Below are 24,807 nucleotides of genomic sequence, written 5' to 3'. Positions count from 1 at the left end.
TACCATCAGCTCAACATTACAAGGGGTTTGCCCAAAGGTACCAAGGAGCTTGGTTCAACTGGAACTCTGCATGAATCCTGGGATTGTGTGTTTCATTTTGGTTTTGTTCTGAACAACAAGCATGGTGACACTGCAAGGAAATAATACAGGAAGCTACAGTGGTTCAAGCTAAGGATACTCCCAATAGAGGAAGTCCCTGCAGTTCCTGCCAAATATCTTCCACATAGTAATTGCCTTGCAGGGGAATTTACCTGCAGTAATGAGTATGTGTAATTGATACGTATGAAAGTTCACGCCTAATTACCGGTAGTCGCCAAAATGTATAGCATATCTAATGGTAGTGGGCAGCTAGTTCTTCTTAGGCTCCATATTTTGTAAAGACACTATCCCACCCTGGAGAGTAAACTTAGCTATTTGTGGGACAATCCTTAATTTCAAAATAGATGCAGAAGCTGATGTAATAGTTATTTATGAGGAAGTTTACAAGAGATTCCAAAACTCCTCAACTAGCGTAAGCTAAAACTGTTTTTTACACAGCCTAGTGGGTCGCCTATTAAATCTTTTATGCTTTTCCATACAAACAAGTTAGAATGAGGAGCAGCTTGTGTTCATCATGCCGGGCAGTATTTTATCCCCATTTACCATCTATACAAAATCACTAGGAGCCATCATCAGGAAGTCTGGGGCGCAATGTCATCAGTATGTTGACAACACCCAGCTCTATTTTTCTATTAAATCTGAGACAGGCCAGGATGTGCCTCAGTGCTCCAAGTAGTTTTTTGACAAATACCTTGGATAAACCAAATATTCTTCGAAATCTTGCCACTTGGGATTACAAATGCTTCTGAGCTTTTTCAAAAGTAGATGACACAACTCTGAAAATCTAGGAAGACCATAATAACTCAGTTGATGTACACGGCACTTCAGTGGAAGTCTATGACAAAGTCCAACTGCAGAGCAATGTCTTTGCAAAACGATCTGACACCACCAAGCAAAAAGAAGTTATACTATCAGCCATCACAATTTGATGTAAGAACTACACCTACAGCTGGAGGAGGGACAAAAGCCTTATAGAATCAATAGGAGCCAGCAGAGCTCTGAGGTCTTGGGAATCAACTATTTCAGTTGTCTGATGTTGTAACATCCATGCTGTTATCTTTGAGTTCCAATAAATTAATACTTAGCCTGGTTCGAATATATTGTTTTACTTTAATAACCATTTACTCTCTCCTCCACTAATTCTGTTCTCTTTATATATTTTAAAGCAATTTACTCCATTTTGAAATGTTATCCCAAAAGATGCACTTGTTAACCTGCAGAGTTATTCCTCAATGTTCTAGCTTTTTGTTAGAATTGACAGACAAGCAATTCATCATTTCCTCCATGATTCATGAACATACACAAGAATTCAGCTGGGCGCTGAAGAACTAAGCCTAGGCAGTAAAATGATAATGTGATGAATCATCCATTTGTTCTGGGAGAGAGATCTGTGTAATCTTTCGTTTTCATTCAATGTCCAAAGATAAGTCTCTCTGTACTCTTGGCTATTTCTGCTTCTACATATCCATTGACTGTGGTATTTCTAGTATGCAGGCAAATCCCATTCCTTGATTCCCCTTATGATATCATTGCTAAGTGACATTTGACAAAATGTTTCCTGCATTTTGCTACTTCCATTTGGCACCATACAAGTGCTGTCACTTTTCTTTCTGATTTGTGGCAGCCTCAGTACATTGTTTCCTGCATTTGGCTCTTGGCAGAACTCATTGCCAGGATAAAGAACTAGGCTGAGGCATTAATACTTTGTGGGCAAAATTCAAAACGTCCTTGCTTTCTTATCACAATGTTTCAAGTCCCTTTGTCAATCCATTTAGAAATGCTTATGGAAAGATGAAATAACACTCCCTGACTAAGGCAGTATATGCAACGAAGCAAATAGGGGGAAATATATTTTAATTATGTTAAAAAGTCCACAAATGTCTACTGATTTTTATGAATCTGATTTCATTTTTATGAATCTCTTAGTCCTGACCCCCTTACAGGCACACTTGATAGTGATGCAGGAGAAGGCCTTCTTGGTAGGTGCTCCCAGATTTTGGAACTCGTTTCCTAGAGAAATTACTATCAATCATCATCATCATCATCATCAATTGATTTGTATGTCGCCTTTCCATAGCTATAACCATGCTCAAGTGGCTTGCAACAAGATTAACATCATTACAAACATAACAAAAATAAATAAAACACACCAAAAAGTACACAACCAAATGGAAACAATATCTACATAAATCATATGACGGATCTAAAAAAAAAAAAGGTACAAAAAATAATATCAGTATTAATAACAGCAACAACAAACCCCAACCAAAAGCTCTAAACAATACCACAGCTAAAGAGCCTGTTCAGCAGCTTTCGTAGCTGAAGGCAGGCAGGCGGTCTCCTTTCCTCCCAGGCCAGGTAGGAGAAGGCCAGCAAGGCAGGGAACAGGTCTTCCCGGGCTCTCAGCCAAAAGTAGACCGGCTCCCTCCTTCTTGTCCTTCCACTAGTAGGAGTGGACTTTCTTGTTCCAACAGGCTTTGGGAACTGACCGCTTTTAAGGAAAGGGCTGGTACTATGATGTTTTTATTGTAATAATGTGTATGTTTTAATGTTTATTTTTATTTTCTTTAATGACTGCTTTCCCCCTATGTTTTTATCTGTTTCTTTTTTAGCTGTAAGCCACTTTGAGTCCCTGTCCCAGGCTGGAGGCAATTAGCAAATATGAATGTTCATGAGATGTTGTCAATAACTTGCTGCTTATCCACTGTTCTCTATTTCTATGAAAATATGTCTTGATAATCCACATCTTTATTTAGGTCCACTCATAGGTTGTACGCGGATTAACTGAAGAATGAAACCTCAAGCATTTATTTTATGCATCAAAATAAGCTTCTGACTGTGTATGAGAAATCTATTTCTTGCATGTTAAACACCTGCATTTTCTGGCGCACACATGATAAAATAATGACAATGTTCTCAGAGTTTTCTCTCATCATTATTGTTTGTTACATGCACGAAAGCTTGCTGAAACACTGTAATTCTGTACACAATGGAATAATCCATAATCAGCAGCTCAGAAAAAAATCCTTAAAAATAAAAGTCTGCTAATAGACCTAAGAGTGTTTCTAAAATCACTTTTTAGCAATTTAACCATCCTTGATTAACAAAATTGTGGTTCAATGCCTGTGGTTTTGATGCATTTTTAATGAAATTCATTTTCTCTTGTGGTGAAATCAGTTTTAAAAATAATCTATTGCTAAGTAAATCACAGAGAGGAAGAGGGATGAACAGGAACTAGAAGAACCCTCCTTTAGTTATTTAATTTTTAATTAGTTTAACTGGGTTATTTAACTTTTCTTTCTTTCTTAGTGGGCTTAGTGGCAACCCAGAAAACTCTACAGGTTAAGGCTGGTACATACACTCAACCCATCCAGCAATCACCTTCACATAGTGGAGAAATAGGCAACTTCATCTAGTAGTTTCATATAAATGTTAATAATATGCTAATATGTTAATAAATATTAATATTAATATTAATATGTTAATAAATGTTAATATAATGGTGGGGTCTAAAAAACCTAGACAAAAATACTGGATCTTGTTTCTCATTGCTTATTTAAAGTTATTTTAACATTTCCAGTTACCTAAGACCTCTTTACTTTCTTCGCAAAGCAAACAGCCCATGAGAACTTTATGCCCGCCCTGGAATCTTGACCCTTGGTGACAGTTTGCTACTTAAGAGTCACAACATGTCAGCCATATAATGCAATTTAATGATCAATTAAGAAAAAACACACCCAACTGCTAGGATTGCTCTGTAAGGCTGCAATTCTAAACGTGGATAGGATACAGCAGAAGTTGCTCCTGAGTAACTTGAGTAAATCTCCTGAGTAAATCTGCCCAAGACTGTGGTGGGTAGCACTGTTAACTACGGGAGCCTGAGTGACTCAATCTGAAGCACAGACCCTTCTAAGGTTTGCTAACTAGTGAGGAATGAACTTGGTGCAGTATGCCATACATTACGTCAATGGTGCAGTTAGGGCTCAAACAAGAGGCTGAGGTCCAGGGCCTCACAGTTCCACCTTGACAATTCTGAGAATGGCAGGTGATGAGGGCACTAGCAAAGCACCCCACATCAACACCTGGGCCAGCATGGCCATGCTGGAGTTGTCTTATTGTATGTTTATTGTTTCACAAACATCCTTTGTGTTGTGCATCCATGATGACTTGTGCTCATGATGCTACTGGGGAAGGTCAGGTGAAATCCCGCTTTTGATACTGTTAGCACCTACGTAAGTTCTGAGGTGGTCACACTGCTTCACTTTCAGCCACTGCATATCCTGCTACTTTTTCATACCACAGTCATTTTACTTTATTTTTGTCCTGCTTTCCTTGTACAATAGCTCCTCCAGACATCAATAATGTGGGAACATTGGAGGAGCATCACAGAACAACTTCTAAAGCAGAATAAATCCACTACTATTATTATGTCAAGAACATGTTGCAGAAGATGCCCACAATAAAACACCAATCTAGAGGCGCGATGCTCATTTTATTATTTTTTACTTTTGGAATCTATTATCTGTTTCTACAACAAAACTGTCCCTCTTCCAAAGTAAATGTGTTTGGAATCAACAAAGCAGTCATGATTATACAGTGACACTTAAGTGAGTTTAAAATGCTAAATTCTACATGTTCCAAGTTGTTATTATTATTATTATTAAAGATTGGAAATTTCTCTCTCTCTCTCTCTCTCTCTCTCTCTCTCAAATAGACACCCACACAGATAATCAAGAATATAGATGTTTTTAAAATATGGAATAGCAGTGCGAGAAAGAAAAAAATTACATGACCAACTAAAGCCCCCTCATCTCAAATTACCTAGCTAAACCACTGTATTATTTGTTTAGTACACAGGGATTAATAACCGCATAGATAATGGCATGAACATATTTTCCACAGGGTAAAGCAAAAACAGCAAGTCTGCCTTTCAAATTAAAGTTTGAAAAAATAAGGTGAATTGTCATCCAAGAGACACTTAAAAATCCTAATCTATAGTTTCTGGGTGTTAGCAAAATATCTGGTGGGTTTATATAGTTGTTCCTAATGCTATACCCACTTAATTGATTTTGCTTATGCTGTCTTTATTGTTGCTTTTTATTGTTAGATATGGTTTTAATGTAACTTACTGCATAAAGTGGGTCAGGAGTCCTTATGGAATTTAAATTTAAATATAAAATTTAAAACAAATTAAATAAAAAATAAAAATTCAACTCAAGTAGTACATGTAGGCACTACTTTTAGTCTTCTTCAGTAGCAAATGGCAGCATCAGACGTAAACTTTTCATGCCCTCATAATCATATCATACAATAATGGATTCTAGCCGTGTCCCAGATTTTCCAGACTGGTGCTTACATCAGAAGGAGCTAGGAAAACTGAAGGCATGGGATATGGCCCATAACAGCAAGAGTTAAAGAAAGAACGTTGACTAATCATTGCCACCCACTTTCTCAGTGCTTGAATGAGTCATCAGCAGTAGTTCTCTAAAACTCAGCTTCAGAAGTTTATATACACATAGTATTTTGAATTTGATTTCACACAACTTAAAAGTTTGCTTTATTAAATATTTGGCATGTGCAAATCCTTCCTTAGACACACTGTTGATATGCACCCCTTCTTTTATTTTGAAGCTCCTAAATTTCACCCTTCCCATTCCTGGCTGGCAGTCTGTGAGGCCAGGATGATAGGTTGCTGGGATGGCTCAAAGGATCACTGCTCTGAATCAGCCCCAGGTGACAAGAGTCCAATGAAGTTCTCATTTGGACATGGAAATGTATAGGTGCAAGTTAGTAAGTAAGTAAATTGGAGGCCTGAAATCACCTCGAGACAAGAAATGTCAGTTTTTTGGGGAAACACGTCGCTATCACCACTCTCAATAAAGCACATTTAATTAACCCAGGCCTTCACTTTCAGACAGACTCTTTTCTTCAAGGTTGAGTCTGTCTGCATATGGTATACAAAACTCAGAATTCAGCTCGGTGGGTTTTTTAAGAAATGTAGTATGAAGTGATGCTGGAGCCCTCCTGTTTACATTGGAGCACATTATGAAAGGAACTTGGCTTTGCTAGATGGAGGAATCTTCCTAACAGACTGAAAAAAGCAGGGAGCAATAAGGAAGGGCAAATGGCAATAAAGCAGAGGCTCGATTACCTACAAATCGCTAGAAAACAATTCTAGTGCTTTCATTGTAAAACATACCTGATTGTTCCATCAAAAGGTAAGGTCGTCCACCACATGTTTAAGGGTGCCATATAATCCTCCGTTGTGGAGCTCTAAAAGGCCTTTTAAATAAAACTCTTGCCTGTCAGATCCATTCTGTCTGGGACAGCTGCATATCCTGCACTGTGTATCTAAAGAGGATGGGGCAGGCAGCTCTAGGATGTATGTATTGCCCTGGTTAACATAATGAATGAATCTGTCAGTCACTCTCGTCTTGGAAGAGCGCTTGCCTCGCCTCCTCCCCTCTGGAACCTCAGAAGGGTTCCTTGGCTACGCTCGGGGAGTCCCACTGACATCACTGTTGCTTGCTCAGCTGCCATAGATGGCAGTTGGACTGGGTGGAATGGCTGAGGGCATGATGGGTGTAGCACGTGTGGAATGCCTAACATGAGAGTCCACAGGTGTGGGTGACAGGGAACAGTTTACATTGGTTGCTATGGAACCGTGATTGGCTTACACATCTTCAGAGCCCACAGGAGGCTCGCTGAGGAGAAATGGCAGCGATTTTTTAATAGACTCCATGAAATCAATCCTTGAAGAACGTCTGGAGTCAAAGGCTAAAAAGGTTTGGCTGACTTAATGTTACATGATATATGTAAGCAAGTCCATCTACAAGAACGTAAAATTAGCGTTGCTTTTCAGTCGGAGCTGATCACAAGAAACTACTCTTTAAGTCTCTCATTTAAGGTTGTTTATGTACATAGTAACAGAATGGCAACCCCTGAGCAAATCTACCAACAATGAAAAGCAACGAAATTTTCTAAAAGACGGAAGAGGGATTGTGAAGCAGAGAGACGTGAAGGGAGAAACGCTGCATCTTATTTTTCTGAACTTCTAAAAAGAAAACCTGATGTTCTTCTTTTAAAACGTGTCTGCCTCTAGGTCTTTGGCACAAGCTTACTGCTGGGAGGGCCAGCAATCTATTTAATGACTGCATTGACGTCAATAGCATAACTGAAATACTTAGTAAGATGCATGATTCCAACTTTCAGGGGGTGTGTATTTCTAAGCAATGGGAAAATGAGAAGTGGATTCTCTGTGGGAATGAACTAGCCTTGCAGTGCAGGAAATGAAGCCACTATTGTAGCCAGGATCATTGGACACTAGTCAGTTAATTTGGGGTGGGGTGAGGGGAGTTTTTTAGTATTATCTGACAAAAGAACTATTCTTCATTTTCTCCAGCAGACTTCATGTATATTTTAAAGATTGCAATATTTTCATTTACAATGCAAAATGACAGCTTATCTTGTTGGCTGTTCCCAGCTATCTGCAACAACATCAAGCTTCATTAGAAATTTACTTTTTAATTTTTTTAAAAGCTTTCACATTAAAAACAAAACAACTGAGAGGCACCGTTGAGTTTCCTAATTTAGATTTCTACCAGTAGGAATCTACTGTGTTATGTTTTCAAAAACACACAGTGTAATCTAGCCCGTCTAAATTCTTTTAAAGCCAGAGGAAGGACCATAGTTCAATGGAAGAGGCCATGCTTTCCATGCAAAAGATCCTGGGTTCAAAACCTGGCATTTTCACAAAGGAATAGCAGAGACTTGTCTGGAACCCTGAACAACTGATGCCAGTAAGTATATATACAATAGTGAGCAAAATGGACTAATGGTTTAAGTTGGTATAAGGCAGTTTCCTATCTTTACCACCCATTTATTGGAAAGTGACCCCCTCTGAACTTTATCAGACAGACTCATCTCTGAGTAGTCATGTTTAGGATTGTTGTGCAAGCCCAGACATTTCAGTGGCACATGCTTAGCTTTCCTGTTGAATCGGGAATTGTGGGTAGGAAGGTGGAAATATCTAAATTAATGGTTCTTGTTAGCCTGAGTAGCACTGAGTTAGAAACAAAAGAGGAATGTAAATGGGTAAAATTGATGGTAATTGCAGCCAGACAGGTTATAGCGAGTAATTGGAAAAATGCAGAAGAGCTAGGGGTGAACCTATGGAGGGAAAAATTGAAAAATATTATAATCTTAGAATATCTAACTGTGAAGATACGTAAAATGAAAGGGTTTGAGGTCAGTGAGAACGAGGAGGATTGGTCTGAGAAAATATTGACTTATTTGGGCAGGTTTGAACAATTTGGGGCAATAAAAATGTTAAAAGTTAAATAAACCTTGTGGAGGGAGGAGTGTTAAGGTATATAGAATTGTACATATGGTTGATTTGAATATGTTATTATTGATTATGTATACCCAATGTATCAGCCACCTGGGGGTTTTCACTGTTTGTTTTCACTGTTTGGGTTTTGGTTGTTGGTAAAAAAAAAACCACAACCAAAAAAACCTTTCCTATTGAAGTCTGTGTTACTTGCATGATTAATCTTGGCTTGCTTCTATCCCTCCTTACTTATGTGATGGTGATACTAGCCATTTTCAAGTATGTGTTAAATTTAGATATTTAGCATGAAACCACCCTACTATAAATTCTATATTAACATTTTTATTTTTTGCATCTGAACTGGTTTTCATAGAAGTAATGCAACTTCTGATCTTTAAAGTCTTTTTGTCACAAAGGCAGTAATTTTATATCCCTGTATTCCTAGTATAGAGCTGTCCTATTACTAGAGGTCAACTTAAATGGCTTCAGTTTAGACCTACCAGGATACAGTGAGTAGTATATGGGTCTGAGAGATTTGGGTTCAAATCCTACACAGACTCATTCTGTGGCCTTAGGGAAATCACTGATCTACCGTGATTCCTTTGTGCCTACCTCATAAGGTTATTTGTGCAAGAAAACCACAATGAAGACTATGAAGTACTCTGCAAGTGATATATGACAAACAGTTATAGTATTTTATCCTGCATAACTGAGTAGGTGCATGAATTAGTGTCTATATCCCAAAGCATCAGTATGCATACCCTGAGCTAGGTGAAAAAATCCTCAGAGATTGTCATGAGATTTGGGGCTATGATGGCAAATTCCTGCAGCTCATTTACTATATGCACATCCATAATCTATATGGATTAAAATAAAAAGTTCTCAAAATAGTTGTACAATTTGGTTACGATGATATTTTAGATAATTTACAACCTAGCCATTTATCTTTTTCTTTGGACTTTCATGCACAAGAAGACACCCATATAAAGAAGTACATTTGATTGTTCATGTAAAGGCATGTAAGGAGTTTAAGAAAAGGCCAGCTGATGCAGTAATAAAGGAAAAACACCATTTCACACCTGCTCGTAACAGCAGAGCTTTTACTATACTTAAAACCCATGAGCCTTGGGAAACTATGCAATTTGTTGCACACATCGACAAGCTAATGTTGCAAAGCATAAAAGCCAGATTTTGTACTGTTGGGCATGTAATTCTTTATCATGCTGCATTTATTTTCTTTTGAAAACACTTGAAGAGCTTTCTCTTTTTGTCTCTCTCCCTCCCCACCCTCAATCTGTTTCTGTAACAATTCACTGTCATAATAAAATGATTCCATCCTCTAAAAATTATGCTACAGCCCCATCAGACTCAAGTAATACCTGCACAGTCCAATATTATATATGTCTACTCAGAAGTAAGAACTCCACTGTGTTCAGTGAGGCTCACTGACAGGAACTCATACTGGAGATGCCGATTTAATCTGTAAAATAATTCATCTCAGGGTGGTCTATAACATAATTTAGCTTTCAGTTCAAGTAAAACATTTATACCTAAGTTGTTTATTTAGAACTATCCCCTTCTTTAAATAAACATTTATACAAAAGTTACATTACAGCTTTGTCTACTGCCAAAATATCACAGAATGATCACTCCAATATTCACAAGACAGTGATGCGGGATTGAGGATTTAGAACTATCCTAAACTTTCATTTTTCTTTCAACAGCAGTGTTGATGATTAAAGAGTTTGCTTGTCCATTTGTACGAAAGGTCAAAATTGATTTTATTTTCTATAGTATTTTCACAGGTAAACATACTCCTTTTAAAAAAGAACGGATGCTAAGTCTTTTCCCCACTCCTTGTCCGTTTCACCTGAACTCCACCATACCTCCAGACTCATGGCATGGTTTAAGTTTCAAACATTTGGAATACCTTGATGGATTGATTGTGTGTGTGTGTATGTGTGTGTGTGTGTGTGTGTGTGTGACTTAAATTCACAAACTGTTCAACTATAACATAGGAAAGTGCCTTATACTTTGGTTTACCTAGTTCATTATTGTCTATAGTGACGTCCAGCATCTCCCAGTATTTGAGATACAGGTCTTTCCTAGTCATACAAGGTGGTGTCATGGATGAAACCTGCAATCTTTTGCATGCAAAGCATTTGCTCAACCACTGACCTATGGTTCTTCCCCATGCTTCTTTGCCAGCCCCCACACTTGAGGGGGAAAATACGTATTTACCTGGTGGAGGGTAGAAGAGCTAAAGGCACCATAGCAGCAAATAGCGCAAGGAGCTTGACTATAAGTTCCAGCGTTCTTGGCAGGCAAGGATGTGTAGAACAGGTCATTTCAAGGCAAGGAGAGATTCCAAAATGTTCAGCAGTACTGTGCTGAAATCTGTCCTGTTCAATTTCTCGAAATCGTTCTTCATATGCAAAAGAGGCTTCCATTTTTTCTACCTCATTGTCCAGGCAGCTTAGAATTTTTGTGGGTTTTGAGCTTACCTTATTCCCGCAAGGTGGCCAAGGATAGTATATTTGTTTGCCTTTCCAGTAAACATTTCTCCAGCACTCTGCAGCGTGTCTCTGGCTGCTGTACTTCCTGAGCTGAAAAAGCCCTCTGGAAGGAAGTCTTCTCCTGGGCTTTGATTAAGTGCAGGCACCCAGGAGGCAGCAAAGTCTGGCGAGATGATTTGAAGAATGAAAGGTCACTCACCATTCCTTCTTGGCCACCACAAAAGTAAGGCAAGCATGACAAAAACCCACAACTCATCACCGATAATTTCATTGAAAGTTTCTTTTGCCTTTGATTATTTTTTGAATACAATTTCTTTTCTCACTAGCTGCTGGAGAATGGCTGAAAAAAACATATAGAAGAAATGCTACACCATGTTACTACCACTCAGCTATAATGAATATGCCCCATGCATCTACAGTGGTACCTCGGGTTAAGAACTTAATTCGTTCCGGAGGTCTGTTCTTAACCTGAAACTGTTCTTAACCTTAACTTTAACTAATGGGGCCTCCCACTGCCGCCGTGCGATTTCTGTTCTCATCCTGAAGAAAAGTTCTTAACCCGAGGTACTATTTCTGGGTTAGCGGAGTCTGTAACCTGAAGTGTCTGTAACCTGAAGCATCTGTAACCCGAGGTACCACTGTATTCCCATATGCATCCGAGGCTGACATAGCATGAGACTGCTTCCAGCAGATAGTGGAACTGCAACTTCTCAGAAGCATTAACAGCATGGAAGCAGCATGGAACTGTATGAATGCAGTGGTACATTTTTGCATATATATTTTTGCTGCCAAGGGTTGTAGTACAGCAACTTGGATCAGTAACAATATCTATTATATTACTGTTGCCTTGAACTAAAAGTTTTTCACACAGTTGCAGAACAGATGTTCCCACAAACTAGATTTATTTATTTGTCAAATACTTGCCTTTTTGACCCCTTAAGAGTCTTTTTAATTTGTGAAAACAGTTCTGTGTGTTCCTGTGGTCTGTAATTACAACAAAATTAAAGGGGGGGGGGAAATCTGGCTGGATTTTAGGACAAAGCACAGGGTGTATTCCTAATGCATGTTATTCGTCCTCTCTGTGGCTTTAAGACTAAGGAAAACATCTCATGACAAGACTGGACAGCTGTTTAAAAGAACATTAAATTAGTAGTATAGTGTAGTAACAGAATGTGAGCTGGGAAAACTCCAGTTCAAAGCCTGCCCAAGCCACAAGCTCACTGAGTAGGCATAGGCAAGCCAGTATTTTTTCTGCCTCAGCTCCCCACTGGCAAAATGGAGATATTAGCAAAGGCCTACCTTACAGGGTTGCCATAAAGTTTTCTGCCATGTTGTGCATGAAGCATTTTCAATATTAAAAATGCACTAAACATTATATCTGTGTTGAATATTACTCTGTCCTGTCCAAGAGATGGCTCCGTCGGTAGAGCGTGTGACTCTTCCTCTCAGGGTTGTGGGTTTAAACCTCACATTGGGCAAAAGATTCTTGCATTGCAGGGCGTTGGGCTAGATTTATCTTTGTGGTCCCTTCAAACTCTACAATTCCACAATTCTACGATTCTATGCTCTGCTGTGGGGCAAAGAAACTCCTTGTATAATCTTTTAAGAAAACATAATGAATGAAGAATTGCCGTTTGCTTGCCAAGTTTTGGAAATTCTATTTAGTGCCAAGAAATGTGTTGTGTTCATTTCCAGTGCAAATGCTGAACGAGGTCTGCCTCCTTCACCAAGGAACATTACACTTGTCAGCTGGCTTTAAGCATTTTGTGCTTCTCATAACAGGATACAAGTCACACTTCTAAAGCAAAGAGAACAATCTCCTCTGATTCAACTGATGTTAGTTGATTGTGTGTCTTCTATGATGATGTGAAGGGAGTACCTAGCCTTGTTAACAAGAGAAGCAACCCGTGATGGAAAATAATATTGATCTGCTAGGAAACACCACTCGTACGTATACTTTAAATATCTGTGCATCTTTCTTAGAGACTCGGACAAAATAAAAATAAATTTGCACAAATAATGGGCAAGGTAAACATGTGTGTCCACTAAAATAAAACTTAAAAGCAAAGTACCGTAATCTATAGTGTAGTTTGCACTTAAAAAAAAAAAAGAGAACCAAATTAGTGCAATTAATATAAAGAGACATGGTCGTATCCAACCAAGATGTCCTTTTTGCTTGCACAATGCAAATTCCTCTCCCTCTTCTGTTCATGCTCCATACCCATTCCAGATGTGCTCCGGGGACCGGAAGAACCCCCAGAACAGATTATGGAGGAACACAGGGGGAAGAGTGTCCTTGCACAAATGGGGTGACCTTGTTGGAAACAACCCCACAGTAGATGAATGCATATATTGAACCAGTGGTTAAGGACACGTGAAATTCTGAAATTGCTATGAACACAGTGGACAGCATTCAGGGGGGGAAAAGGTATGCAAAGATCAATATTATCTCTTTAAACTACTGACTAGGATTAAATCTTAGGACTTATAATTGGGAAAATATTTTGAAGAGTCCAAGAATGTTTTCATGATTATCACAGCCTGAATTTTTATAGTCACAAGCCACATGGGTTGACACACCAGGGAATTATAACTTGGTGTGTATTGTTTTCACTAGGCATAGAACTGTTTCTATTATTTGTATTTTTTTCTTCTCCCTGTGACTAAATATCAACATTTTGACCAGATATGTGTAGCAGGGATCTTTAAGGGGATCCTTTGATTGATATTTCAATTTTAAAAGAAAGCAGAAACAAAAGAGACCATATGTGAAATTATTGTCTTTCAAAGGAATACTTGTGAAATGATAAAAAGTAACATTGTGTTGGCATTTGGGGTGCATGGAAGAACTGGGAGCTTCTTCACTCATGATTACACAAGCAATACAGTGGTGCCCCGCAAGATGGAAAACCCGCTAGACGAAAGGGTTTTCCGTTTTGGAGGCGCTTCGCAAAACGAATTTCCCTATGGGCTTGCTTCGCAAGACAAAAATGTCTTGCGAGTTCCTGCAGTTTCCCCCCCTTTTTCCCCCCTTTTCCTAAGCCGCTAAGCCGCTTATCAGCTGATCCGCTGATAAGCCGCTTAACAGCTGATTGCTAAAAGCCGCTAAACCGCTAATAGCGCTAATCTGCTAAGCTGTCAATGGGCTTGCTTCGCAAGACGAAAAAACCGCTATACGAAGAGCCTCACGGAATGGATTAATTTCGTCTTGCGAGGCACCACTGTATTCAGTATTGTTATACCTGAGCAGTCAAATGCCATACAACCATTGCTAAGGCATGAATGATGAGGACTGAACTGCATTTTTCAATGAGAAAAGATTGCTGTTTCAGTTTGAGGATGATTCAATACCCCGCCCCCCTGCACGAGAATCACAACAAAAAATGGGAAACAACACTGCTCCTTGTTTCTCAAACAACCTGAAAGTGTCAACAGAACCCCCACAGAGACGATAGTCTTTTGTTGGGTAAAATAATTTACTCTGCCATAGCATGAAACAGAAGCCAGAAGAAATAAATATATATAGATATATATATAGATATGTATATATATATATATATATATTGCTGACCTTACTGAAAAAAGTATTTAACTTCTTGATCTCTAGTCTTTCTTTTTTCTGAAAGCTGGCAAGAAATATGTCACATTTATCCAAACGAACAGAAACTCTCTTATTAAGTTTAATGGTTGCTGTCTGGGATTCTAAATGGCCATCTGTTTCCAAATTAATCACACTTCCTAAATTCGGGCATCATTTCCTCTCCCCGCCTTTTAGAGTAAACTAAACATTTTAAAATGTATGGATTTGCTTATGTACCATTGGAAGATAAGAACATATGTTGTTATTAGATGCATTATCCAAATATCAAGGCATGGTATTGATGGGAGCCCAATTACGCAGAGGAATTGCTGAACAAAGTGTTGGCTTTAGAAGCATAGTGGTAAAGTTGTACAGCCAACAGAACTGGGGCCAGGACTGGCAGTCTTGTGTCCTGGAAGCATGAAGTGAGCACTGGCATGTATAAAGAGCTGAGATGATGGTGACCTATGCCAATGACAATGTGTCCTATGAAGGAAGTTGGAAGGAACAAAAGGATGAGTGACAAAAACCATGAGTAATTTCTAGAGTTGTTAAGAGAAGCTGTCTTTGAGCTTCGTAGCAGTATCCTTGGTTCCAGCTGATGCCTCTTGCACAAGAAGACAACAAGGCATAGCACTTGCACCAGTATCCCAGCACTGATCATCAGTACTGTAAAGGGTTTTTGTTGTTCTTGTTGGCAGCCATCTGTCTCAAGAGACAATGGAGAATGCCTCCGGGGCTGAAGTCAAACCGCTGCGTTAGCAGCAGCTAAGTGACTTCTCCAGGGCACAAGCCTGGGCAGTGTGTATGGAGGTCCTGGGCTGCCCAGATGACAAGACCCCTCCCCCTGGCCTCACTGATGTGGTCCAAAGGAAAGCAGAGCAATATGTTTGACACCAGCTTGGCTGCAGGAGTTGCTGGAAGGAGGCATACAAGGTCCATCCAATCATCTTAGGGACTCCACTCCCAAAGATATCCCACAAGGCAGCAGAGGTTTAGGATCAGAGTTTTCCTTCTCCTAGATGGGCTACCTTCTCAGATTGACGACACCCGTTTGCCCTTCACTTCCCCCACAGCACGTGCAGAAAACTGCCTTCTTGACTGTTGGGACCCACTAATGGTCTTGTCCACTCAATCCGCCAGAGCCTGTCTTTGCATGGAGGGAAAGTCCCTAACTCACTAAGGGTTTCTTGAATGAAGGCTTATGCTTAGGGCTCTTGCATGGCCCAAGAAGGCATATACAGTTATGAGTAGGCCTGCTGCATGAACTTTGAAAAGGCTTTTCCATAGTCCAAGATGACTTATGAATGACTAATGAAATGCAATACAGTATTTCAGCTTAAGAACACAGTTAGGTACAGCCAACATGGGGTCACCAACTTGTTGCCTTGTGGTGCACCTATGGCTGCAAAAGTCTTCCCTGTTGTCCACATGACCCCCTTTCCCCTGCTGAAATTAGGCTTCAAAGAAGCATTGGCGCCAATGGAATGGGTTGCTCTGCATGTTTAGTTGCAGGATGTGTGTGCTGCCCATGAGTTTCTTCTGTTTGCAAAAGTGCCCCCAAAAGTTAGTGACCCCTGCTGTATCTGCACAAAGAATTTAAGACAGTGAAATGCATCACTCTGCTACAGAAGTCTCTATGTAAAGTTGTATAACCAGGTTGGTCACAAATCAAGTGTAAAGCCACCACACATTACATCACTGAATCTTTTCCTATATCTCTTCTTTTCTATTACTGTTTCCCCCTTCTTCCAGCTAATGTGTTGCATGCATATCTTGCCATCTGCTGGATTCTCTATATCCAGTTTTCTCAATGGACAGTCACTAATCTTTCCACAATAACAATCTTCTTAGTCACAAACCATTACACATTTTTTAAAAAGTGCTTCTCCTGGATTACCCACTCGGGTTACAGTGATAGAATTGTCAAATAGTTTTCTATCCACCTCTCATGAATGACCAGAACAAATACAAAGAAACAAGGGGGAAGCACTGCAGTTCTGATTATATTCTGTACAATTATGACACAGATTTGCTCTATGCTGTAAATGTACCTAGCCTTGATGATTGAAATATTATATCTCTAATGGGTTCTAATGGAATCAATAGTACTGTTAACTGTTTATTAAAATAAAAAATTATTGCCACTTAAACACTGTTCGTTCAACAGAATACATACCCTGAATGTTAACCCTGGAGACTGGTGGTTGATTTGCTGCCGGTGACCTCCTGTATAGGTATAAATAATGCATCGTGAGATTCATATTGCCAGAGCTGGTAGGTACCTGTTAATACAGTCAGAAGGGTTTTTTTCTTCTTCCCCATTTCACATGAACAATTGATGGTTATGTGAATTGTGTGAATGTAGAATATTTTCATATGGATCAGCTTTTAGCAATGTTTTTTCTTCTTTCCATGTATCCATAAGCAGCAAACTGGAATGTTTTGCATAGAGGATACAGCATATTGCCTGATCCATGTGGCACTTGCCACGTGGCGCAACTGCAACATAGATTCATTTGCAAGCAACTTCCACATGAGGGCAAGTTTAGGAAAAGTGAGGTTGCACTCTTTGAAATCATGAGCTGAAAGAAGCAGTGCTTTTGATATGGTTAGAGCAACATATGCATACTTATTGCATTGGGATGCCTTTACAAGTCTAGAGAAAGAGAGACAGAGAGAGAGAGAGAGTACTAGTTTTATGTGACATTCTAGGTTGCTTTAATACCACTTAAAGCCTCTCCAAGACCAACAAAAATAGACATCCTGTGAAAAAGCCAATTTTCTCAAATAACCATCAGTTTAAACTGGTTTCAAATGAGAATAAATTATAATGAATTCTGTTACAAGTGCCTCCATGACAGTAAAGAGATGATGGAGGTTTTGAAGTTATAGAAGGAATGCTTCATTTTCTTCAGACATAGCCATATGAGAAATAGCTATCTGATGTGACACTGTTTCACATCGTATAATGCAGAAGGGGCATGTAATGTCTGACTTCAATCTTTATTGAATTCAACACTTCTTAGCTTACAGCACAATCCTAACAATGTCTACTCCGAAGTCAGTCTTACCAAATTCAGTCAGGCTTACACCCAAGTGACAGTGGTTAGGTTTGCAGCCTTTCCCCTGCAATCTAGAGGGCTAAGAAAGTAGACTAGAAGTTGGAAATTCTTAGTTTAACTTTCACCTCGGCATGAACCCGTTAGGTGGCTTGACACAAGCCACTATTTTTCTCAGCCGTGTCCTTGTCCCAACATTAGTGTAATGACACTACTGTCTAATAATGGGCCATACTGATTGGGGCTGATGGGAGCTGGAGTCCAGCAACATCATATCTGCCTTATTACTGTTGTCATACAAACCTCAATAGAATACAATGTTTTAAGCAGTTGTGCCATTGGTCATGCTTAGGAGTGCCCGATTTATAGCATACTGCTTTGCACTCGCAAATAGTTCAACAGGCTAGGTAAAATTCCTGGACACATTTTAAACTATTAGTGACTAAAATCCAGTTTCATTAAAATCAGTTTGATTTGGGCATGAGTTCATTATGAGACAGGCTGCATGCATTACATTGGGCCTCATGCTTTTTCACTATAGCTCCCTCACTGAACAAAGTGTTAATCAGGTGCCAGCATTGGTAAAAATCAGTCTGAGATTGAAGATATGCCTTATGGTACAATTCTGTGCATATTTTGTCAAACCTAGATTCCACTCATTTCAGTGGTCTTTCTCTTTAGTAAGCATCCATAGGATGGGAGCTCAGTGAATTTTGTAGCACTTTTTTTTTAAAGGAGACAACTTACTTGTTTGATGCTCCTTGCAGATTTGTCAATAACGTGAAGTTATTCCTTACACTTCTCAAACTAGCCAAGACCTACAAAAAAATAAGGCCACACTAAATATTAAAACAAGTGCAAGCATTCAGAATGTACATATAAACATTTAGACAGTTAAATACTCTAAAGCTTCATTGATTTAAGTAGTGGGAGAGAACTAAACACATGATTGACACTTTCCCATTAAAACAATGGGATTTCACAGTATTGAATTTGACTGGATCATGCCTAACAAGCAAAAAAGCCGCTAAATATTCAACATCATTATACAATATACACAGCTGAACTCATACATCCTTAATCAGGACAGTTATTTGTAGGAAACAATTAGCACATGAAGCTGATGCAAAAGAAGTGATAACTATATATAATGCAACTATCACAATCTAGTAATGCCATGATATTTGGAACAGGATGCCTGGGTCAGGGTGGGGCCGGAATGGGAAGCTGTGATCAAGACATTATGGTTGACTATACAGTAAGACCTGTGAAGCCTGACAAATCAGAAGGCCAGATGCAGTGATGAAGGAGGAGGAATCACATGGGCCAGGATCCTTATGAAGCAAAAGTGCAATACTCATAAGTTCACTCTAGGCTCTCAAATGCCTCAGATAGGCCACCATCCGCACTAGAATCAGTGTCACAATATTTGGAACATACCTGAGCAAAAGGTGTAACTATCAGGTCATCTCCATGTCTAGCAAGAAATGAAAAGAAAAAGAATCCCATACAGTATTTTAATAAACAACCACATAGTCAAGAAACATGATGCATTCTCATATTGTTTGAAATCTTTGGGCAACATCCCATGTTACAGTTGCATACTCATGCTGTACATACAGATTAAGATGTGCACTGAAACACACATGTAGCAACTTTGAATCACTATGGAAATTCTGTTTCTTCACTGCTACACACAACCTTCCTAGTGTTGCATCTGATTTGGCCCTCGCTCCCTTGCCTTCTAACCCCCGTCTCTGTGACGCACATCCATCTTGCATCTCTTGGTCACGTATGACATTTTCCACATCTCTTTCCTACCTCCTTAGTGTACCTCACTAAATGAGGTAAGTGATTATGAAAGAGTGGGCGGGCTGCAGATACCTTTTGGGTTGGTTGCAGACTACGTTTAGGCTGTAAAGTATATTTTGACACTATCTGCACGCATCACAAAGCCAAACCTGTTGAGAACTAGTCAGCCAATCTGTGGGTTCCTGGAGAGAAGATGGTGGTTACTTTGGTCCTCTTCTGATCCTGCTGCTACCCAGGGATAAGCTATGGCTGGACTAAGCTTTACATCTGAGCCCTATCTTATAGCTTATGTTGCTGCAGAGAAAGCACAAACTGTAGGCAAGTTACTGCTCATGGTTTATCTGGCTTCAGATGCAATGCTAAGCCAAACCAAACCATGGCTTTATTCACGGAAGGACCAGAGGAAGAGCAAAGAGCAAAGAAACAGTGATATTCTGTATGGGAACCTGAATTTTGTTCTTTTGCATTAAGCTTCGATTTGCATGGTTTGGCTTAGTGGTACATGCAAACAGTGCTAGATGTGCATGTATATGTTAAGGGGAATGTAACTTGAATGGTTAATGTGCATAATTGCTAGCTATTGTGCATATTCACCAGGCCTCATGAAGAATGTGCACGGAATCCATCCATGAGGAGGGAATTGTGCACATTTCCCAGCCAAAATACATAATACCCAATGGGCATTGGGGGGAATGGGCATATAGTACATTGCATAATCTCCAACAGGCTTTGGAGTAGGTCCATTTCTTGAATGTATTTTGTATGTTCTTCGGACATATGCACATTATCAAATTAGTATGTGCAGTCTCCAAGAAACAAATCCTCTTCTTTATTTCTTGTTCAGAAGTCTGCAATCTGTACTCCCCAGGCTAGGCTGCTTCTGACCCACTGTGTAATGTTACGTGGTCCACAAGATACCCTCACACTGATTGCTCAAGAATCAGGAATGCGGGGCTTGAAGGCTTATTAATTAATTAATTGATTGATTGCATTTTTATCCCACCTTTCCTCTAAAGGAGCCCTTTTTCCTGCAATCCAGCACCCCTTTTAACCACTATCAGCTGTTTCCCAGACAGCTGAGTAGCACCTTCCATCCTCCTTCCAGTGTGTAGGGTGGCGGCATGTAAGATCAGATGTACTTTACACTTTCTCTCCCAGCTTTCTTTTACCTGCTGGGTAACCCTTCTTCAAGTGGTTACATCTTCTTTCCCCTGTGATTCCTATTAGGATTGGCCCTAGCTACTATAAAGAAACCCATTAGCTTAATAGCAGCACCGAAGGAGGGGAACTTCCATGAGAAATGTGGGAAGGGGAGAGAAGCTGTAAAAGTTCCCTTTCTTGTTGCATAATATTGTATAATATTGCATAACATTGTATGCATAATAGCTGGAAACTGTACAAAATTCAGCCAAGATTTGCACATTCTCCAGGGCCTGTTGAAGATTGTGTATACTGAACTGAAAATGTGCACAAATCCCTCTTCATGGAAGGAATAAATGTACTTTCTCCATAAGGCCTGATGAATTTGCACAATGGCCAGTTATTATGCACATTAACCTAACCACTCAACTTACATTCCTATTAACATATATACAATAAATCTGCAATTTACGCAGGGATTATGTTTCAGGGATCGCACCTAAAGCCCAATCACATATAGCCAAAGGACACTGGGGTCCAAAGACATTGGGTTCTTTTTTCCTAGGGTCTGATCCTATTTTTTAAATAATTGCCAAACACATAAAGCTGAATGCATGCAAGTTAAATGCACATACATTGTGGGCTTACTGTATCTATACCATTGCTTATATATATCTATATATTTATGCCAACCTCAACTTATTTATAAGCTGGAAAGATACTATGAAAGGATTATCTGCTTATAATAACATATATTCAATAAGAAACTCTTTACCACCTATACTATACCTACTATACCTCTGTTTTATGTATTCATACAAGGCTGCTTCTAATGTTCTCCAATTATAGTGTATATTCATAAGAAGAAAATAATCCAAGCAGGAACTACCACTCGGTTCTTGCAATACACGGCAGTAAGAGCCAGGAAATTCAAAGTTAGGGTTGTACACTCCCTCTCAGCTGGAAAAAGAGCAAAGCCATCTGAATAAAGGTCAACTTTAAATTTTCTGGCTTTCATTGGTTTTAATGCTATTTGCAGGGATTTTCAGTGGATTTTCAGCATGGTAGTTACAATGCATGGTAGAAAGGGCATTAAAATCTTTGGGGTTTTCATTAAATATATATTCTCATTTATAATCAACCATATACACGCTAAACATTTTATTAATTAAAAAAAACTTTATCCTTTTGACTTAGAAATGGCATATTACAATTGTGCTGGTGTGATTATATTGCTCTGGATATTTTATTTATATATACTGTATACAATTAGAGATTATAGTCTTTACTTTTTGTGCATTAGTTGTTTTACTTGCATCTCAAACAAAAAAACATTTTTTCAACAGTCCCTATCATAACTTAGCATTATAAATAAATCACACTAAAGACATAATGCCCTACCATCTGGTTTACGTTTTTAAAGACTTAAAATGAAATTCTATACTCAAAAGTAAACGACACTGAATTCTTTGAGATTTACTCCCAAGTAAGTATGTATAGGATTGCAACCTTAAATGCATAAGGAAAAAGGATGGAAAAGGTAGAGGAGGAGAACCATTTGATAATTCCAGAATAAGGAGGTAAGTTTTTGTTGAAAGCCAACTAAAGCCAAACTTATCTTCACCTATAAACCCTTAAATCTACAACACCAAGTAGTTTTAATAACATTGCTGCAGGACTGTACAACCACATATAGCTAATGTAAGACATGCTCAATAAAAACTAGTAGCCAAGGGCAATCAGAATTTACTGCTTAATCTAGGCCATCAAATTGTTAATATGCATTGGTACGGCACATGGTACTACTAGAGTATATTGTGATATGTGTACTTACTGTTCACTTGGTAGAGAGGAATTCCTGGACATGGTCTTTGGTGACAGGTCATAGTCACTGTCTGATCTATAAAGAAATGACTCTCTGCGCTGGCTGTGTCCTGGAAACGTGGTATGGAGCACAAGTCCCGACGAAGAGCCAGCCTGAGGGTCCAGTGGGCTGCGACCTGGTGAGGGGCCATTTTCCACATCAAAGCTGTGAATAAAGCAAGCATGGCTGTTACAGGATAGCATATTCTTCACCTTAGATCATTACTTTATTCAATGTGTTCAAATACAAACAATATCATTCACTCCTCCATGTTGCAACAGGGAAACGGAGATGCAGAAATGCAAAGCCATCAGGACAATATTTTCCATGGGCGGCTGCCATTGTACTTCTCTTTGTCTTTTTACTACCATTTAGTTTTCATTTTGTTAACAGCATCTCTTGTTAAAATCGTCCCACCATGTACTGCACACCATCATCTGCCTTTCCCAAACATTCTCTTCATGCATCATCTCCCCTAAAGCTCTCTGAGAAATCTATACATCCTTTATGTGAGCTTAAAGCCACCTTTGAATAACCTTTGAGAGCACTCACTGTGGACACAGAGAAAAGCAAATGAGATGTCAAAATGCAGAACACACAAGATTTGCAGTAAAACAGCAATTCTGTAAATTTATCTCCCAGATGAGATAAATAACAACAACAACAACAAAGGCAAAATCAACCAAACAAAGGTGATTTCAGATTTGTCTGTAAGAATTGGTTATTCTTGGCACCAGACATTCAATTGTAGAGTGGTACCTTGGTTGTCAAAGTTAATCTATTCCGGGAGTCTGTTCGACTCCCGGAATCATTCAAAAACCAAGGCACGGGTTCTGATTGGCTGCAGGAGCTTCGGAAGCCACATCGGACATTCGGCTTCCAAAAAACATTCGCAAACCGGAACACTTCCAGGTTTGTGGCATTCAGGAGCTGATTTGTTTAGGAGCCAAGCTGTTCGAGAACCAAGGTACCACTGTACAATGCTTCCTTATACAGCGGTTCGTCAGGAACAGTAGGCATAATCACATCATGTGGCAGTAAGCTGTTTGTGGCCAATGTGAAAAAGTATTCTCTTTTGTCTTCTCTGAAGGTCCTGGAAATTAACTGCACTGCAAGATGTACACCTGGACAAAACATGCATTTACTGAAGAATGCTGCTATATACAGAATCCTCAGAGCTCCAACCCTTATTCCAGAGTATAATGGATGGAGCCATTGCTACAAGAGCTCAGATAGCCTATCCATCAATTCCACCAATCTCTTTTTATAGGCCTGACACCAATGTCTTTAATTATTGTTCCCTCGAAGACAAAAGTGTAAGGGCTCCCTCACCCAAATCCCCTTTCTCCTCTAACCTCTCTTTGGAGGGTACCAACCTCTTAACTTTGTTCCCCTAAACTGCAAGCAGGATAGAATGGATCCCAACAATCCTCTCCTTCTCTCAGCTTTTCCTCTTCCTACTTCTTGATTAAGCCCATGCCTCCCACAAAGCATTTCTGCTTTATCACTGCATGATGGGAGGAGCGTTGCGCTGATCAGCCTGATCTGGTTTATTGCCAGCGGAGGTTCCTGCAAAGACTTACACAGACATAACACTATTCATGTTTCCTCCTCGCAGATGTACTGGAAATATTGAGGGGGGATATTTTAGGAGAAATGCGTACTAAAATGTGTAGAATTTAAATGCTGGCCTTTCATGTGTTCTTTAAAAAAGTTTACACACAAAACAAAATAGAACTGACCTGTGATACATTTCCAGTGAAACTGAAAGAGGACAAACTCAGGCTGATCTGAGCAGCAGCCCTTGTGTTCATGGTTTACTGTTTAGAATATGAGCCAGCCTACTAGTCTCGAATGTTTCCAGATGTGAGCTGATAAAAAATTGAATATACTGAATCATTTGCAAGGGAATGCTAAAAATGTTCATTCATGCTGGAGAAAATAGTCTCATGAATCCACCATGAGGAGATACACACACACACAATGCTGCCATTTGTGAGGCCTGATATTATACTTTGAATTTATACTGTGGAACTCTTGCGATGTCTTTTTCATAGGCTGTGAAACTTATTTTGGCTCATTACTCAATAGGGGAGATAAACGGCTTGAACTATAGTAACTTAGTTGACTATATAACTCAGTTGATTCATTAGTGTGAGGAGGGGGAGTTAATATTTTTTGTTTTCAAAACACTGTGTCTAACATTGCTGTTCTGAAGTTCTTATTTTGGAACTGATAGGGACTACATCCTCCTATTTTCTTCTCAATATCAAGATACTCCTACCCTAATTACTGTTGAACAGATAAAAGTCATGCAGTATGAGATGCAATTAGTGCCTTAAGCTGTTTACATGTTCTGCACTTGAACTGTGTCTTGTGATGGCTAAAAGCAAGCAAGCTGAACA

At 39.3% G+C, this 24,807-nt stretch overlaps 1 protein-coding gene and 1 long non-coding RNA gene across 5 annotated transcripts in view; one reads left to right on the top strand and one right to left on the bottom strand.

Annotated features, from left to right (window-relative positions):
- The window catches only part of PDE4B (phosphodiesterase 4B), a 246,738-nt gene that overhangs the window by 35,786 nt on the left and 186,145 nt on the right, over positions 1–24,807 (bottom strand). For 2 of the 4 annotated variants that reach the window (XM_081867179.1, XM_081867180.1), the window contains 4 exons: positions 22,373–22,567; positions 19,027–19,063; positions 18,334–18,404; positions 16,704–16,753 (listed from right to left, as the gene is read on the bottom strand). In XM_081867179.1, the coding sequence (XP_081723305.1) occupies positions 16,704–16,753; positions 18,334–18,404; positions 19,027–19,063; positions 22,373–22,567 (353 nt within the window). Of the gene's footprint in view, positions 1–6,298; positions 6,485–10,932; positions 10,952–16,703; positions 16,754–18,333; positions 18,405–19,026; positions 19,064–22,372; positions 22,568–24,807 lie in introns of those variants that run through there. The other 2 variants (XM_081867182.1, XM_081867181.1) reach the window with 2 other exon arrangements.
- On the top strand, positions 6,772–12,931 carry LOC309344665. The gene is made up of 3 exons (XR_014157824.1): positions 6,772–7,898; positions 10,982–11,167; positions 11,271–12,931. It is a non-coding gene; the product is annotated as an uncharacterized lncRNA (long non-coding RNA).

This window comes from Podarcis erhardii, assembly GCF_964252035.2.
Source record: "Podarcis erhardii genome assembly, chromosome: 6".
In the NCBI taxonomy this organism is placed as follows: domain Eukaryota; kingdom Metazoa; phylum Chordata; class Lepidosauria; order Squamata; family Lacertidae; genus Podarcis; species Podarcis erhardii.
The sequence above is the reverse complement of the archived record's forward strand: the minus strand, read 5'-3'. Positions and strand labels throughout refer to the sequence as shown.